At 33.6% G+C, this 19,516-nt stretch overlaps 1 protein-coding gene across 1 annotated transcript in view; it reads left to right on the plus strand.

Annotated features, from left to right (window-relative positions):
- LOC133193471 (uncharacterized) overlaps window positions 1-8,539 on the plus strand; it is a 37,368-nt gene extending 28,829 nt beyond the window's left edge. The window contains exons 16-21 of the mRNA XM_061329433.1: window positions 3,986-4,641; window positions 5,039-5,123; window positions 6,413-6,647; window positions 6,854-7,106; window positions 7,352-7,492; window positions 8,033-8,539. Coding sequence (XP_061185417.1) covers window positions 3,986-4,641; window positions 5,039-5,123; window positions 6,413-6,647; window positions 6,854-7,106; window positions 7,352-7,492; window positions 8,033-8,168 — 1,506 coding nt within the window. The 3' untranslated portion in view covers window positions 8,169-8,539. The remainder of the gene's footprint in view (window positions 1-3,985; window positions 4,642-5,038; window positions 5,124-6,412; window positions 6,648-6,853; window positions 7,107-7,351; window positions 7,493-8,032) is intronic.
- The last annotated feature ends 10,977 nt before the right edge of the window (window positions 8,540-19,516 follow it).

The following is a 19,516-nucleotide window of genomic DNA, read 5'->3' on the forward strand; positions in this document are numbered from 1 at the left end:
TTCCTAGAATCAGGAGATACACCAGAATAAAATAAATACATACATCATATATAAGTATTGGCTTAAAAAGAAGACATTATTTATACTCACATAAGAGTAATTGACAAAGAAAATGTTCATATATTTATAGGTTCATATGTTCACTATACTTAGCCTAAGAGTGAGCCTATTTTGCTATCACCAACATAATTTGCTTCTTTTAAGAAATTTCCAAGACCCCTTAATCTCCTTACATTTTGAACAACTACATTATTGAATAAAAAAAATAGATCCTTTTTTTTATTCATGCTGATAATTTTTTGTGTTTCTACCTTAATTTTGTATGCTCGGCACTGTAAAACAAAGTGGGAATCGTCTTCTATTTTATTCAATTTACATTTGCATAACGTGCAATTTCTATCATCTCTTTTGGCATTTGTGTATCTTCCCCTTTTAATATTTAAGTTGTGATAAAGTAGCTTAGATTTTGAAATTTCTCTCTCCATTTTAAACATTTAATGGTTTTTTGACTGTATTGAAGACAATGTGTATTGACATGTATAAGCCTTAGTTATTAGTCCCCTACCGGTGAAACCGGAGGGGACTATAGGTTTCCTCTGAGTCTGTCCGTCCGTCTGTCTGTCTGTCCGTCTGTCTGTCTGTCTGTCCCTCTGTCTGTCTGTCAGTCTGTCCCACTTGGTTTTCCGCACTTTTTTCCTAAACGCTTGCAGATATTGAGCTGATTTTTAGTATGTGAGTGTATCTTGATGAGTTACAGATCAAGAGTGCATTTCGTTCCGTTTCATTGATTTTTGACGAAATTACGGCCTTTTCAATTTTTAAGGGTTTCCGCAATTTTCTTCTAAACGCTTTCAGATATTGAGCTGATTTTTGGTATATGACTTTACCTGATTAGTTAAAGATCAAGTTTGCATTTCGTCCCGCTTCATTGATTTTTGACGGAATTATGGTATTTTCAATTCTTAACGGGAACCAGATTACAGTTGCCGGTAGGGGACTAGTATTGCTAATGCAATACTCTCAGAATGCTTGTTTATATAGATTAGATTTTGGCATAATGTCAATTTACATGTATGCTATCATTCTTGAATATACAAATCTTTCACTCATTTTTCAACAAGTTTAAAAACACAGCTGTATTCATCTAAAAGCTCAATCCTAATTTATCCAGTTCTGTTTTAATATTTGCAATCCATTCGTCATTTTCCTGTACCATATCTTCAGAACACGTTTTAGGAATACATGTAAAATAATCTTTTTTCCCAAAAGCGGTAGCCAATATTAATTTTTATTTTCCTGAAAATATGGAAAGGAATTTACTTAATTCAAAATGAATAAATAATCAATTTCTTTAACCATATTTTTTTAAAGAACAATATACAATGTATATGAAAGTTTTCGATTTCATTTCCTTTGTTTAAACCACATTCCTTGGAAGTATTGGAAAGTATACTATTGATACTAGAATCGAAAACATTACTTTATTTGAATATCAAAACAGTAATAATTTAGTTTACTATAAACGCTAAAAGGAGCTTTTTTTCTGAGCTTCTATTGTGCTTTAGTAAATTTACCATTGTAGTTCAATAACAATCCAATTGAACTCATTTACTATTTCTAATTCGTTTTTGCCATAGAACCACTTCTCATTTTCTTTGATTTTCTCTCAATTTCTTAAAAGGTTTTTCTTTAAGTTTAAATTGTTAGGATATGATTTTATTTTCTTTTTTCCTTTTTTTCTTATTTTCCCCTCATATATATATAAAAAGCACATTTTACAACAACTCTTAAACTAACACAACTGTCCTTAAAGAGAAGAAATATTAATATAGAAAGCACAAAGAAATTCACTTTTATAAGGATACGTAAGGATACCCTCTTCCGCTCCAACCCGAGGTTGAACTCTCGATCTATGGAATTTGTCTCCTAGCAGTACAGGAACAGCGTGCTAGACCGCTCAGCTATCTAGGCAAGTCAAAATTTTTGCTTCCGATGCAGAGGGAATTCTCGCGGCCCTATATTACACGGTCACTTAGAGAGGTTATGCTAGTTTAGAGTTGTTGTAGAATGAGCTTTATAAAAAAAATAATTTCTTTACAATGTGTCTTCCATTCTCAATGACCGTGTAGTGTAGGGCGGCGCCGCGAGAATTCCATTGACATCGAAAGCAAGTTTTTTGACTAACCTAGATGGCCGAGCGGTCTAGCACGCTGTTCCTGTACTGCTAGGAGACAGATGCCGTAGGTCGTCGAGAGTTCAACCCCGGGGTTGGGGCGGAACTGGCCTGGATGTCCACATAAAAAGTGTATTTCTTTGTGCTTTCTATATATATATATGATTTGAAATGTGAACTCTCTCTCTCTCTGGTTAGGGCCTATTAAGCCAGTGAACATGAACATTGCTAACAAAGCTTATTTGTGAAAACGTACCTTGCATGATATAAAACTGGAATAAATGTTTACATCTAAATGAAAATCGATTACTTCACGTCAGTATTGGTGTGAATTCTCATTATCTCATTCTTAACTTTTATTCACTTAATCCTGCTTATGGCTTTCAGTTCCTAAATATGTTTAGAAGTCGTTTTGTGCTTTAATGTCTTGTCGTTAAATGTGTTTGTTGGGTTTGTAATTGGCTCAATAACTGGAAAGGAATGGCCAGAATCACAGAATGAACTGATGACAAACAACTGTGAGCTTACGATCGTCAGATACCTGATTCTGACAGGCTTCTATGTAGCTTTGTAAATGACAGGATGATGACGAACTAATTTACAACAGTGACGACGTTTATAGAATAATTGCAGATTTGATTAGCTCAATAAAAGGAAATCTGACATAGATCGCATTTTGTGATTCAATGCAATGGAAGAAAATCTTACGGGTGATATTTCCTTTGCATCAGAAGAAATAAGATTCTATTTTAATTATTCTGATTTTAAACCTGTATGGAGCAATATATTATGAACAAATGAAAATAATTTGAATTCTTCAAAATCGCTTTCCATTGATTCTGTACACAAATTCCTATTATTATTTTGATCTCTTTCATCATCAGCTCCTTCAAGATTTGTTTTTTTTTTCTTGTTTTAAGTTTTATTTTCCATTCTGACACAGTATCAGTAATTAGAATAAATACCTGGCTGGCTTTGTCAACGGATGTTACTCAAAAAGATCCGTGCCATTATTTGTACACTTTCTGATGGGAATCTCTGTTATCGTGTACTTTGCTACAGGGTGCGGATTAAAGACTGTGAGTCAACAACAAAAAATATCCAACAATAAAAATCAATGAAGTACCTGCTGCTTAATATATAGTAATATTTCCAGTCTCATGCTGAAAAATAAAGAAATTTAGGAATGTATATCGACAAGAAGGCTTCTATGCGTTGACATAATTGACAGAAACGGAGAATCGCCATCAAAATTTATATGGACATTGAAAATAAACCGAATTTTTAAAATTTTTGATTATTATTATTTTCGGTAAATATACTGTATTTAAAAACTGCTTGCAACTTTTCTTTGAGTTCAAGAAGCACGGCAGCAAATTCAAAGTTTGCAAAGATTTAACATTATGAAAATGGCCGCCAAATTAGAATTCAGTATAGTAGTGACATAGTAATTACATACTTCTGGAATTTATTTGGCAATCGATTACCCCATGAAAACTTGACAGCATTGGCCCAAACTTAAAATTGTAAAATCAACAGCATGTGCAAAACATTACGGACATGAAAATGACAAAGATATGGCGAGAACTTTGTGACGTACACAAAATGATTCGTCATGGTATTACATACTGGCTGCGAAGTTTATTGAACGGTCTTTTACTTCACTTATAACACTCGTATAGAGCCTTACGTTAGGGGAAATCTTCACTCCTCTTAATTTATCTGTAAAAAAATAAAAATATCTCGTTGAATATTTAGATTTTCTTATTATTTGTAATTTGTCCCCGTGGTTAAGTGTTTCATTGTTCGTAGATTGGTTCCCAGAGATGCTATGATTTGGACGAAGAGGAGTGTATCCTCCCCCAGATTGGATCAGCGCCAATGCGCCCTAACACCGGATCCGGATTCTATACAGCCGAGGATTACCGTGATATACTTCGGTACGCAGCGGGCCGCAATATTGAAGTTATTCCAGAAATAGAGACCCCAGGTCATTCCCGCGCGGCCATTGTAGCGATGGAATCCAGGTACAAGAAATTTATGAAGAGTGAGAACGAGGTGGAAGCAAAACGTTATCTATTAAGCGACATGGACGACAGTTCCCACTTCCTGTCCCACCAAACGTACAAACATAACGTCATGTCGCCATGTCTACACACGACTTTTGACTTCCTTGGCCTAGTGACACAGACTTTATCGGACATGCACCAAGACATACAACCACTGAAGACAATGCATATGGGCGGTCCTGGGGGAGACGACTTCTCCTCCAATGTGTGGAACAATTCAAACGCTTGCCAAGAATTGTCAGACACCCTTGGTGTGGACATTGCGGAGCAACTCCAAGAGCAGTTTGTAGATAATGTGGCACAGAGGCTGCCAAGAGATGTAGCACTGGGTGTCTGGGAGGGGGCAGTTATGGACGAAAAGAGACCGCTGTACAGATATGGCAAAAATCTAGGCAACAGGTAATGACAGTCTTACAGTTATTCTTAAGGAAGCAGGTCCTCTGCTTAAAGAGATAATCTGAATTTGATGAATCTTTATATCTCCTTTCTAAAATTTCCATTTTAAAGTATATCACTCCTGGCACTGGTTATATTTAGGATTTTTTGTAGTAGTATATCTACTCAAATAGCATAACTCAAAATCAAAAAGAAAACTGAGGATTAATGTACATATTTCTGAGCAATTAACGGTCTTTTTTAAAATAGAAATTGGCAGTATGACCTTTGAAGTTTAGAAATACCATTTCAAAAGAAAACTCTATTCATGAGGAAATTTTAATACCTTCATTTTGCCTTCTTCAGATTATTAAGACTTTTAAATATAAATTTATTTACACCCTTTATTATTTGTATTTAGGGATGTGATTGTCTATGCCTGGAACAACATCTGGGAGAAAGGACTGGGTGACAATGCTCATATACTGGCAAACAATGACTACAAGGTACCACACATCAACTCAGGATAGTTTGTTTGTTTTTTGTTTAACGTCCCTCTCGAGAATTTTTCACTCATATGGAGACGCCACCACTTGCCGGTGGAGGGCTACAAATTTTGACCTATACTCGGCACTCAGCGCCATTGAGCAGTGAGGGATCTTTTTCGTGCCAACACCTACTGCGACACGGGACCTCGGTTTATACGGTCTCATCCGAAGGATCGGTCTCCACCTCCCGCAGTGGGATTCAAACCCGCGACGTAAGGATCAACTCCTTACTCCGCGACTCTATAGCAGACGCTCTAACCACTGCGCCACGCGGGCGACAACTCAGGATAGTTAGATGTATACTTAACTCAGAATTGAAACATAGAGTCCACACAGGACAGTTAAACACAAATGAAAAACTCAGGATAGTCAGATGTATAGTTAACTCAGGATAATTAAATATGGAGTCCACAGAGGACAGGTAAACAGCAAACTCAGGATAGTTAAATGTATAGTTAACTCAAGATGATTAAACAAAGAGTCCACAGAGGACAGGTAAACAGCAAACTCAGGATAGTTAAATGTATAGTTAACTCAAGATAATTAAACATAGAGTCCACACAGGACAGTTAAACACACAGAAAGCTCAGAATAGTTAAACACATAGTTACTCAGTATAGTTAAACACATAGTCAACTTAGTATAATTAAGTTAAATATACAGGATCATAGTTAAACATACTCAATCTAGGTTAGTTAAAAGAATAGTCAACACAGGATAGTTTAAGATGGTCATGTACATGCCCATTGGTCAACTGAGGATAGTTAAACTCATGGTCAACTCACGATAATTAAACGAATGGTCAAATCAGGATAGTGAAACACATAGTTCACTCAGGATAGTTAAACAAATAAAACTATACCTTTAAATACTGTTTCCTTTATTAATCCATATTTAAAAACTCTAACATTTTCAATGTTCTATTGAGTGGTAAAAAAATCAATGTTGGAGGAATGAGATATTTGGACCGCTACATGACAGTTTTTTTACGTTATACTGTGGGTTGGAACATTCATCGCAAACATGGAATTCAGTGCATGTTATGTCAAAATAAAGAGTAAAAGGTATACAAATACATTTATTGACTGTGTTCTCGAACAAATGCTTTTTGTTGACCCCTCGGGCCAAACTGTTCGCCTGAATCCTAACAAAAATATCAGACGTAATTGTAGATAGGGGTGACAGAGTATTATTTGTGTTTTACATTTCTGTAAGTACTGTAACCCATTCCCATCCCTGCATAACAGGTTGTGATCTCCCACGCCACGGACCTGTTCTTTGATCACCCCAGTGAGCCAGACCCGGAAGAGCGGGGTTATTACTGGGCCTCCAGATATACTAACACCAGGAAAGTATTTGGTTTTATCCCTGAAAAGCTACTGAATAACGCAGAGGTGTCACGAAAAGGAATACCACTGACCAAAACAGACGTCTGCCCGGAAATAGGATGTGTAGAACTCACCGAGCCCTCAAATGTTATTGGTACATCCACATACATTGATAAATAATATATATGGTGTGTTTGATAAAACAATATACATGTATCTTTTTGGTTTAGCAAAAGGACTTTTTAAACATCTTGTTTAACTTGTGGTATTTAGAAAATTGTATGGTTTGTAAATAATTGAATTTATATTGATTTTATTATTGTTAAAATTAAAATGAATTATTTTGATGTACAAATCTAGGTATGCAGGGTCAACTATGGACAGAGACAATTCGGACTCCTGATCAGCTGGAGTACATGGCGGCTCCCCGTATACTAGCGCTGGCTGAGAGAGCGTGGCACAAGGCAGACTGGGAGGATATTGAGAATAGAATCACACGGGATCGTGAACGAGACCAGGACTGGGAATCCTTTGCTAACACCCTGGCATACCGTGAGTTAGGGAGACTGGACGATATGGACTTTAAATATCGTATTCCACCTCCCGGTGCAGAGTAAGATTTTTCAAATTTATGTACTAATAATTAATGCTATTAAAGATCGGCATTTTTTCTCGTTATGGAGCTAGAACAGAATCATTTAAGTAAGTGTTTGGGTAAAGTCGAGTGTATTGCGGCTGTGCCATTTAGCACTTTTTAGTTAAATTGGTTCTTTTATGTGCTTCTGTAGTTACCAATATAGTTGAACTATTTTCATGGCGTGAATTGATGTAAAAACAATTCATTCATATTTTTTGTAGAATAAAAAACAATATATTGCACATCAACAGTGAAATCCCTGGCCTTCCTATTGAAATCAGTGTAGACAACAAACGGACATGGCGGCGAGTGAATAACTCCATACCAGTCACGAAGAACAAACTAATATACCTACGAACAACGTAAGTCGATCGTTTATGTATTGCCGTTTGTTGTTTAAGTTTTCATTCAATCTATTAAAAGTTTTCATTCCATCTAACAACGTCACGGTAGCTCTCTACGGCTCTACCGAATGGTAGAGCGCTCGGTCCGTGATTGGAAAGGACCTAAGTCGATAAAGAATAACTGTACCTTCGCCAAGCGCTGGACACTTTGAAGTGAAAGTCGCGGGTGCTTCGAATGAGACCTTAAAAACCGAGGCCCCGTGTCAAAGCAGGCGTTGGCACGATCCCTCACTACTCGATGGCCCTGAGTGCCGGGTAAAGGTCTAAATTTGAAGCCCTTCACCGGTATATGGTGACGTCTCTATATTAGTGAAAAATTCTCGAACGGGACGTAAAACAACATTCATTCAATCAATCATTCAATCTATTAAAGCTGCCTCGTACATTGTATAATGTTTCTCATAAATAACTAAGTACATTTGGTACAGCTAGTTTTGAGTATTTGGAAGATTACATACAATCCTTATGATGTACACAGGTGGTGTTTCTCATTCACAGTTCTCCGGACGGTCGGCGACATTCTCGTATTGTGATCGTGACGCCGGCAATATCCACAAGGGAAGAAAACTCCGTGTATCGGATGCCATTCATGGACCGCTTTCTCAAGTATCTAGGAATGTCCCTCATCGAGTGAGCCTACACTGTATAGTGACACCTACACTGTATAGTGACACACTTCATCATCCAGTTATCGTCATCTTCATCATCCAACAGACAAGCCATCCAGTATGTGTCACTTTCATCATGCCAGTCGACATTATAAGTCATTGTTACTATGTCTCACCCAGTGAATGTTACTTGTAGAATCCAGAATCTTCCCGACATCATATCTACTTGCAGTCCCAATCTTGCTGCACCTGCTATCATGCTATATAACCATACATAAATGCACTCAACATTTGCACATATTATCTTTTATACTTATTTATATACATGTAGTTGCTATGTTGTTTTATATTATATATGAAACTTTATTTATATTTATGAATAAAAATGTTACTGAAACTGTGTTCTAGCTCTTAGAAATAATGGTAAAAAAATTATGTTTAATACCATACGTCACACTTGATGTGCATTTTTTATGAAGCCACATACTCATTTTTTAAAACTGTTTACACTTTATTCGATAGTTCAATATACATATAGAACATACTTAAATACTTTGAAATTTGATATTCAGGCTGCCATATCCTAAAAAAAATCTTACTAAAAATTTACCACAGTAAATCATAACGTCAAACTTTGTATTATAGTAAATTAAAGTATTAGAAGTTTGTACTATAGTAAAACAAAAGTTTGCACAAATGTAAGTTTGTATCAGAGTAAATCAAAATTTAAATTATACTAAATCAAAATTTGAATTATACTAAATCAAAATTTAAATTATACTAAATCAAAATTTAAATTATACTAAATCAAAATTTAATTTATACTAAATCATAATTTATATTATACTAAATCAAAATTTAAATTATACTAAATCAAAATTTAAATTGTACTAAATCAAAATTTAAATTATACTAAATCAAAATTTGTACTACTGTAACAGTAAAAGTTTGAACGATTGTGAAAAGATGATATATTTATATTAATTTGAATTCTTATGTGCCATTTATTTATATTGAAAGAAATACATGTAGAATATCAACTCGTATATTTATATAAGAGGTCCAAAATCATTTGATATAGTGAAACATAAAATGACGTTGCTTCCATTAATGATATGGTGAAACATAAGTGGATGAGGTTGCTTCTATTAATGATATAGTGAAACATAAGTGGATGAGGTTGCTTTCATTAATGATATAGTGAAACATAAGTGGATGACGTTGCTTCCATTAATGATATAGTGAAACATAAGTGGATTACTTTGCTTCCATTAATGATATAGTGAAACATAAGTAGATGACGTTGCTTCCATTATTGATATAGTGAAACATAAGTGGATGAGGTTGCTTCCAGTAATGATATAGTGAAAAATAAGTGGATGGCTTTGCTTCCATTAATGACATAGTGAAACATAAGTAGATGACCCTGCTTCCACTATTGATATAGTGAAACATAAGTGGATGAGTTTGCTTCCATTAATGATATAGTGGAGCATAAGCAGATGAGGTTGCTTCCATTAATGATATAGTGAAAAATAAGTGGATGGCGTTGCTTCCATTAATGATATACTGAAACGTAAGTGGATGACGTTGCTTCTATAAATGATATAGTGAAACATAAGTGGATGACGTTGCATCCATTAATGATATAGTGAAACATAAGTGGATGACGTTGCTTCCATTAATGTTATAGTGAAACATAAGTGGATGACGTTGCTTCCATCAATGATATAGTGAAACATAAGTGGATGACGTTGCTTCCATCATTGATATAGTGAAACATAAGTGGATGACGTTGCTTCCATCAATGATATCCCCCTTTTTTGTGAAAATGGTTGTATTTATCTTAAACAACATTCATACCATTAGTGATGATATTATCTTTATCATTAGTAGAGGGAAGTTTCGAAGACATGTGACTTCAGAGTACCTACTTTTATTAACTCTTAAAGTTGATAATAATCGTTTGCGCAATTTAGACACGATATTACCTATGGTTGCATATTTCTGCCCCCTACATGCAAGATAAATTATGTTAACATGCGAGAAAAGTATGTCAACATGCAAGATAATTATGTCTACATGCATAATAATTATGTTGATATGCAATTTACCATGCAATCGTTTTAGAGAATCTAATTAAATGTTGGTAAACATACTTACTAACGCCTGTATACGACATCATACAAGCAAAATGCAACAGAATTATGTTAACATGCAACAGAATTATGTTAACATGCAAGATAATTATGTCAATATGCAACTTATTTATGTTGACATGCAACATAATAATGTGGACATTATTATAATTATGTTGCATAATTCATAATTTATCTTGCACGTAGGGGGCAGAAATATGCCACCATAATTACCCACTTTCACTCAAGAAATATGAAAATCAAATATTGGGTCGTTCATAGTAATGTAAGTATATAAGTATTCATTTGTCAACATCTGAATCTTCTGACAGGGATGAATTTTAATCTAAGTATTCTATTAACTATTATTTAAATGTTATCATAATTTTTATTCAATATCAAATCTCAAAAAACAACGTATGTGGCTAAAAATGACATTTACAACTACTAACTGTTTATTAAGATACGTTTGGTGACCTACATGTATATTATGAATTTGACATTAGAGGATCGTGATTAAATTATACAGTAAAAATTAATGGTCATTTAGTGCTGACTAGGGATAAGAATAGGGTCTGAACATGTTGCAATTTTAACAAAAAAAACTTGCAGGCAAAATAGGTGTTTTATCTAGATTAAGATCATTCATGTCCTCAGAGTTATTGCTGAAAATTTACAATACAATTGTTTTCTTCATTTTAATTACTGTTATACTGTTTGGGGCAATATGAGGAACAAAGACAGTCTTAGCAAATTGTGTAAACTCCAAAAGCGAGCCGCTACAGTGATTTTAAGGGGGCCCACTGGGTTTTTCATTGTGCAATACTTCGCGCAGCATGGTAAAATAAAGCATATTTACTCTTTTAAAGCAACTATTTTTACTTAATTTATAAAAATCAACAAATTAAGGAAATATAAGGTTAAAAAATCTAATTACGTTTTTAAATAACTGATTTTTTAAACGATTTTTCAAATGATGGGAAAATAGACGTCGTAATCGCGTGTTTTTGACGTTATGAATAACCGAAGTTCTTAAAGCGGGGTCATTAATTATGTCATGGAATAAAAAGTATATAATACATGCTCTTGAAATTTTAAACATAGGAAATTGAGAATCTCACAATCATTTTTAGTATTTTTTATGTAAATCTGTGGCATCTGTCATATTTTGTTGTACTGCATAAAAACAGGAAAATATCATGATTTTTGACATTTTGAGATGCCCCCTCTGGAAACCAGACAGTAGAATTTTTTGTTTCTTGCATAAAATGTACAATATAGTATTACCCATCAAATAATATAATTTGAGCAAAAAGTCTATAGTAGCATTTCTATAATTTGCTCCGAAGTGCGAAAAAATGGTATTTTCCTATATAATCCTATAGAGTAAATGTACCTGTATTTTGAGATGGTCCCTAAAAAATAACCAGACGGTAGATGTTCCCTAAACTTGGCATATATACTGAAGTCAATGTAAGGTACATATGGTATAAAATTAAAGAGTTTCTCTACAGTAGTTTTCACACAATAAAACCCCAGTCGGCTCCCTTACATAAAAAATTTTTATACACCTACATCAGAAATGTTTCTGCAACTCAACTGTACATTCCGAGGGCAAAAACAGAATATTATAGAAGATCTTTTACAATTTACGGCTCGCAAATATGGAATGAATTGCCAGAATTTTTTAAAGTGTTATCCATCATTACAAAGTTTTAAATCAGCATATATCAGAAATTATTTTCAGTCTACAAACTGACTAAAATGTATCAAACATCTCATTGATTATTTTCAGTTTTATGGAAGTTTTACATTACATCATGTGTAAACATTATTTTTATTAGACTACGCTTTTTTCATATTCTTAATATTTATTTATTTATTTGTTTTTAAACTAATTGTGCTATCCTGTATAAATAAAGGACTTTATTATTAGGGTCTTTCGTCTCCAACGGAAGACCCTTCTATTATTCTATTGTTTCTTTTTCACTTTTATTATTATTAGGGTCTTCAGCGGAAGACCCTTCTATTATTCTTATGTTTCTTTTTCACTTTTATTATTAGGGTCTTCCGTCTTCTGCGGAAGACCCTTCTATTATTCTATTGTTGATTTTTCACTTTTCTTTTTATTATTATTATTATTATTCTTTTTTTTTTCCTTACCGATTTTGTGCAGAAGATTTCTCGGACATCGCTCGATCGATTTGCTTCAAATTTTCAGGGTTAATGCGTTGGTATCTGAAGTTTATAACCCCGATTCAGTTTTTGAAAAATCACTTCCGGTCAGAAGTTATCGCCCTTTAATCGATTTTTAGATAGACCTTGTGTCTGCACAAAAACTTAAGAACGACAAATGCTAGAGTGTTGAAACTTTCAGTGGTGATAGAGGACATGTTCTAGATGTGCACCTTGGTTTTCAAATTTTCCGGAAGTGCAAAGTATGGAAGCTCGGTAGGGGTCAAGATTTAGGACGTGATTTATGAGTGAATTTTAGAGACATTTCTGAAAATAACATTTTAAATAGAAGTATTTTGTTAAAACATATTGAACAAAAAGTCTTCAAAATCAGAAGACCTTTTATTTGATATCAAGAAAAAGGGGCTGACTTCTCAAATTAGGGGCTCAGAAGGGCCAAAAGTCTTTCATCTATAATTCTTTAATGATGAATATTTTGTTATAAGTTATTGAAGCAAAAATGTTCATCTTAACATTCTGCAACTATATATTATAATATTTTGATCATATGTTACGTAAGAAGGGGCCATAAGGGGCCAGAATGCTAAATCTTTGACACATTATATCTCGAAATGGGGAAATATTTTGATAAGCAATATGAAACAAAAGATGTTCAGAAAAATGTTCTAAACAATATACACCCTTTCAATTTTTGCAAGACATCCCCATTAAGGAGTTGGAGGACTGGCCCCTAAATATTGTTATTCTATATATCTCTTAAACGAAAGGAAATTTCTGAATAGTTGTTGAACAAAAAGTCTTCAAAATCACAAGGCCTTTCATTTGATATCAAGAAAAAGGGGCTGACCCCTCAAATTAGGGGCTCAGAAGGGCTAAAAGTCTTTTATCTATAACTCTTTAATGATGAATATTCTGTTATAAATTATTGAAGCAAAAATGTTTATCTTAACCTTCTGCAACTATGTATTATAAAATTTTCATCATATGTTATGTAATAAGGGGCCAAAAGGGGACAGAATGCTAAGTCTTTGACACATTATATCTCGAAAAGGGGAAATATTTTGATAAGCAATATTGAACAAAAGATGTTCAGAATAATGTTCTAAACAATATACACCCTTTTAATTTTTGCAAGACATCCCCATTAAGGAGTTGGAGGACTGGCCCCTAAATATTGTTATTCTATATATCTCTTAAACGAAAGGAAATTTCTGAATAGTTGTTGAACAAAAAGTCTTCAAAATCACAAGACCTTTCATTTGATATCAAGAAAAAGGGGCTGACCCCTCAAATTAGGGGTTCAGAACGGCCAAAAGTCTTTCATCTATAACTCTTTAATGATGAATATTTTGTTATAAGTTATCAAAGCAAAAATGTTTATCTTAACATTCTGCAACTATGTATTATAAAATTTTGATCATATGTTACGTAATAAGGGGCCAGAATGCTAAATCCTTGACACCTCCGACAAGGGGAAATATTTTGATAAGCAATAATGAACAAAAGAAGCTCAGAATAATAGTTTAAACAATATGCATCCTTTCTTTTTTTACAGACGAATATCTCAGTCAAGATCTTGACTAATCTTATCCAAAATCAGACGGAAGACCCACTCGTTGCTCGCAACGAGAACCATCTAGTTATTCTTCTTTTTTTTCTCCTTACCGATTTTGTGCAGAAGATTTCTCGGAGATGAATTGATCGATTTACTTCAAATTTTCAGAGTTTATGTCTTATCATCTGAAGTTTGTACCGGCATTTCAAAATTTGAAAAATCACTTCCGGTCGGAAGTTATCGCCCTTTTATTAAAATTCAGAGGACCTCCTTGTCTGTGATGGAACTCAAAAACGGCTTAAGCTAGAGCGCTAAAATTTTCAGTGATGATAGAGGACATGTTATCATTATGCACCTGGGTTTAGATATTTTCCGGAAGTGCCTAGTATGGAAGCTCGGTAGGGGTCGAAATTTAGGACACGAATCATGAATGAATTTTTTAGACATTTTGTATCATATCTTTTAAAGTATAATTATTTTGTTAAAACATACAGAATAATATTTGTGCAGAATGACAAGATCTTTATCATGATATCAAGAAAAAGGGGCTGACTTGTCATATAAGGGGCCGAGAGGGGCCAAAAGTATTAAATCAATAACTCTTTAACGATCAATATTTTGTAATGCATTACTGAAGCAAAAATGTTTATTTCAACAATTTACAACTATATATTACAATATTCACATCATATGTTACATAATTAGGGGCCATAAGGGGCCAGAATGCTAAATTTTTGACGCTTTATATCTCAAAAGTGGGAAATATTTTGATAAGCAATATTGAACAAAATATGTTCAAAATAATGTTCTAAACAATATGCAACCTTTCATTTTTTGCTAGACGTCCCCATTAAGGAGTTGAAGGGCCGGCCCCTAAATATTTCTTTTGCAAATATCTCAGAAACGAAAAAGAATTTCTGACTAGTTGTTGAACAAAAAGTGTTTAAAATCATGAGAGCTTTAAAGTGATATGAAGAAAAAGGGGCTGGCCCCTCATAATAGGGGCTGAAAGGGGCCGAAAATCTTTGAAAAATTAACTCTTTAACAATCAATATTTTGCAATGCATTACTGAAGCAAAAATGTTTATTTCAACAATTTACAATTATATATTATGATATTCTCATCATATATTACATAATTAGGAGCCATAAGGGGCCAGAATGCTAAATCTTTGACGCTTTATATCTCAAAAGTGGGAAATATTTTGATAAGCAATATTGAACAAAAGATGTTCGAAATAATGTTCTAAACAATATGCAACCTTTCATTTTTTGCTAGACGTCCCCATTAAGGAGTTGAAGGGCCGGCCCCTAAATATTTCTTTTGCAAATATCTCAGAAACGAAAAAGAATTTCTGACTAGTTGTTGAACAAAAAGTGTTTAAAATCATGAGAGCTTTAAAGTGATATGAAGAAAAAGGGGCTGGCCCCTCATAATAGGGGCTGAAAGGGGCCGAAAATCTTTGAAAAATTAACTCTTTAACAATCAATATTTTGCAATGCATTACTGAAGCAAAAATGTTTATTTCAACAATTTACAATTATATATTATGATATTCTCATCATATATTACATAATTAGGGGCCATAAGGGGCCAGAATGCTAAATCCTTGACGCTTTATATCTCAAAAGTGGGAAATATTTTGATAAGCAATATTGAACAAAAGATGTTCGAAATAATGTTCTAAACAATATGCAACCTTTCGTTTTTTGCTAGACGTCCCCATTAAGGAGTTGAAGGGCCGGCCCCTAAATACTTCTTTTGCAAATATTTCAGAAACGAAAAAGAATTTCTGACTAGTTGTTGAACAAAAAGTGTTCAAAATTATGAGCGCTTAAAGGTGATATCAAGGAAATGGGTCTGACTCCTTAAATTAGGGGCCGAGAGGGGCCGAAAGTACACAATCAATAACTCTTTAATGATAAATATTTTGTAATATATTACTGAAGCGAAATAGTTCATCTTCACACTTTTTGTCTAAATAACTTGATGTTGATATCATATGTTACTCAATAAGAGGTCTTTAGGGGCCAGATTGCATAATCTTTAGGGCAATATATCTCCAAAAGGAAGAATATTTTGATAAACAGTATTGAACAAAAGACGTTCAAAATAATATTCTGAACAATATGCACTCTTTCAATTTTTGCTAGACGTCCCCATTTAGGACTTGAAGGGCCGGCCCTTAATATTTCTTTTGCATATATCCCGAAAACAAGAAAAGAATTTCTGAATTGTTGTTGAACAAAAAGTGTTCAAAATCATGAGAACTTTAAAACGATCTCAAGAAAAAGGGGCTGACCTCTCACATTAGGGACCAAGAAGGGCCGAAAGTCTTTAATTCATAACTCTTTAATGATCAATATTTTGTTAAACATTACTAAGCAATTTATTTATATCATTATATTTGAATGAAAATCTCAGTCAAATTCTTATCTCATCTTATCAAAAATCGGACGGAAGACCCACTCGTTGCTCGCAACGAGATCTCATCTAGTTATTATTATTTTTTTCTGTCCAAATTTTGTGCAGACGATTTCTCAGAGATGGTTGGATGGATTCACTTGAAATTTTCAGAGATGATGTATCATGATCTAAGCCTTATTCATTTTTTTTATTTTTTGGAAATTCACTTCCGGTCGGAAGTTATCGCCCTTTAATCGAATTTTTAGTGACCATTTTGTCTACACAAAAACTCAAAAACGACAAAAGCTAGAGTGCTGAAATTTTTAGTGTTAATAGAGGACATGTTCTAGTTGTGCACCTCAGTTTTCAAATTTTCTGGAAGTGCCTAGTATGGAAGCTCGGTAGGGGTCAAAATTTAGGACATGAATCAGGAGTGAATTTTCGAGACATTTTTTATCATATCTTCAAAACCATGAATATTTTCTTAAAACACATTGAACAGAAATTGTGTAGAATTACTAGATCTTTTATATGATATCAAGAAAAAAGGGCTGACTCATCACATTAGGGGCCAAAAGGGGCAAAAAGTCTTAAATCCATAACTCTTTAACGATCAATATTTTGTTATACATTACTGAAGCAAAAACGTTTATCTGAACAATCTACAACTATATATTATAATAAAAATCTCATATGTTACATAATTAAGGGCCATAAGGGGCCAGAATGCTAAATCTTTGACGCTTTATATCTCGAAAGTGGGAAATATTTTGATAAGCAATATTGAACAAAAGATGTTCAAAATAATGTTCTAAACAATATGCAACCTTTCAATATTTGCTAAACGTCCCCATTAAGGAGTTGAAGGGCCGGCCCCTAAATATTTCTTTTGCATATATCTCAGAAACGAAAAAGAATTTCTGAATAGTTGTTGAACAAAATGTGTTCAAAATCATAAGAGCTTTAAGGTGAAATCAAGAAAAAGGGGCTGGCCCCTCAAAATCGGGGCCAAAAGGGGCAAAAAGTCTTTCATCAATAACTCTTTAACGATCAATATTTTGTTATACATTACTGAAGCAAAAACGTTTGTCTGAACAATCTACAACTATATATTATAATAAAAATCTCATATGTTACATAATTAAGGGCCATAAGGGGCCAGAATGCTAAATCTTTGACGCTTTATATCTCGAAAGTGGGAAATATTTTGATCAGCAATATTGAACAAAAGATGCTTAAAATAATGTTCTAAACAATATGCAACCTTTCAATATTTGCTAAACGTCCCCATTAAGGAGTTGAAGGGCCGGCCCCTAAATATTTCTTTTGCATATATCTCAGTAATGAAAAAGAATTTCTGAATAGTTGTTGAACAAAATGTGTTCAAAATCATAAGAGCTTTAAGGTGAAATCAAGAAAAAGGGGCTGGCCCCTCAAAATCGGGGCCAAGAGGGGCCGAAAGTCTTTCATCAATAACTCTTTAACGATCAATATTTTGTAAAATATTACTGCAGCAAAAACGTTTATCTGAGCAAACTACAACTATATATTATGTTATTCAAATCACATGTTACATAATTAGGGGTCATGAGGGGCAGAAATACTAAATCTTTGACGCTTTATATCTAGAAAGTGGGAAATATTTTGCTAAGCAATATTGAATAAAAGATGTTCACAATAATGTTCTGAACAATATGTAAACTTTCAATTTTTGCTAAACGTCCCCATTAAGGAGTTGAAGGGCCGGCCCCTAAATATTTCTTTTGCACATATATCGGAAACGAAAAAGAATTTCTGAATAGTTGTTGAACAAAAAGTGTTCAAAATCATAAGAGCTTTAAGGTGATATCAAGAAAAGGGACTTGCCCCTCAAAATAAGGGCTGATAGGGGCCGAAAATCTTTCATCAATAACTTTTAAACGATCAATATTTTGTAATACATTACTAAGGCAGAATAGATCATCTTCACACTCCTTAACTATATAACGTTGTTGGCATCATATGTTTCGTTATAAGGGGACAATAGGGGCCAGAATGCTAAATCTTTGACGTTAAAAAGGGACATAAGGGGCCAGAATGCTAAATCTTTGACGCTTTATATCTCGAAAGTGGGAAATATCTTGATTAGCAATATTGAATAAAAGATGTTCACAATAACGTTCTGAACAATATGTTACCTTTCAATTTTTGCTGAACGTTCCCATTAAGGAGTTGAAGGGCCGGCCCCTATTATTTCTTTTGCAGATATTTCGGAAACGAAAAAAAAAAGTAGAATAGTTGTTGAACAAAAAGTGTTCAAAATCATGAGAGCTGTAAGAAGATAGCAAGAAAATAGGACTGGCCCCTCAAAATAGGGACCAAGACGGGCCGAACGTCTTTAATCTATAATCTTTAATGATCAACATTTTGTTATAGATTACTGAAGCAAAATTGTTCGTCTTAACAATTTATTTATCACCTATTCTCACATAATCCGTCCACATGCAGCCTAACTTTCATTAAAAAAATAAAGTCATTATTTGGGGGAGAAGTCAATGTTTTTCAGCAAACAAAACATGGGAGAACTATTTTTCAAAATATCAGAACTCAACCATGCATGATGACAAAAATATTCAATATGCAATATAGGTAGTGTATTTACCTTCGTAATTTACGTTATTATCTTACGTCGAAATGAACCCGTCAAAAATCGTTTTATTGTCAAAATGAATATTCAGTTTCACTTGGATTTTTTTAGCACTATGTCTGTACAAATAAAAATACTTCGAAAATTTTGTTTTTTGCCAGTGTTTTTCTCTTAATTTGTAATTAACAAATTTTATTTGCTTTAATCTTATTTTTCAACTGAAATAATTCTGTTCCTTCTTACTAGAAATGTTTAAGCTGAATTCCTGTGCGACTTAATTTTATGTTTATGAATCATAAGAGAAGAGGATTTTAAAATTTAATTTGGGAAGAGACTGTGAAAATTTTAAATTGGTTTTTCTTAAAGAAATATATTGATAACGTAAATTACAATTTTACTGGTATTCAAACCAAAAATTAATATTTTCTTGAACTTATTTTCATCCATCTAAT

This window comes from Saccostrea echinata, unplaced genomic scaffold (assembly GCF_033153115.1).
Source record: "Saccostrea echinata isolate AGI-Se365-2 ecotype Australia unplaced genomic scaffold, CSIRO_AGI_Sech_v1 ptg000027l, whole genome shotgun sequence".
Taxonomy (NCBI): Eukaryota; Metazoa; Mollusca; class Bivalvia; order Ostreida; family Ostreidae; genus Saccostrea; species Saccostrea echinata.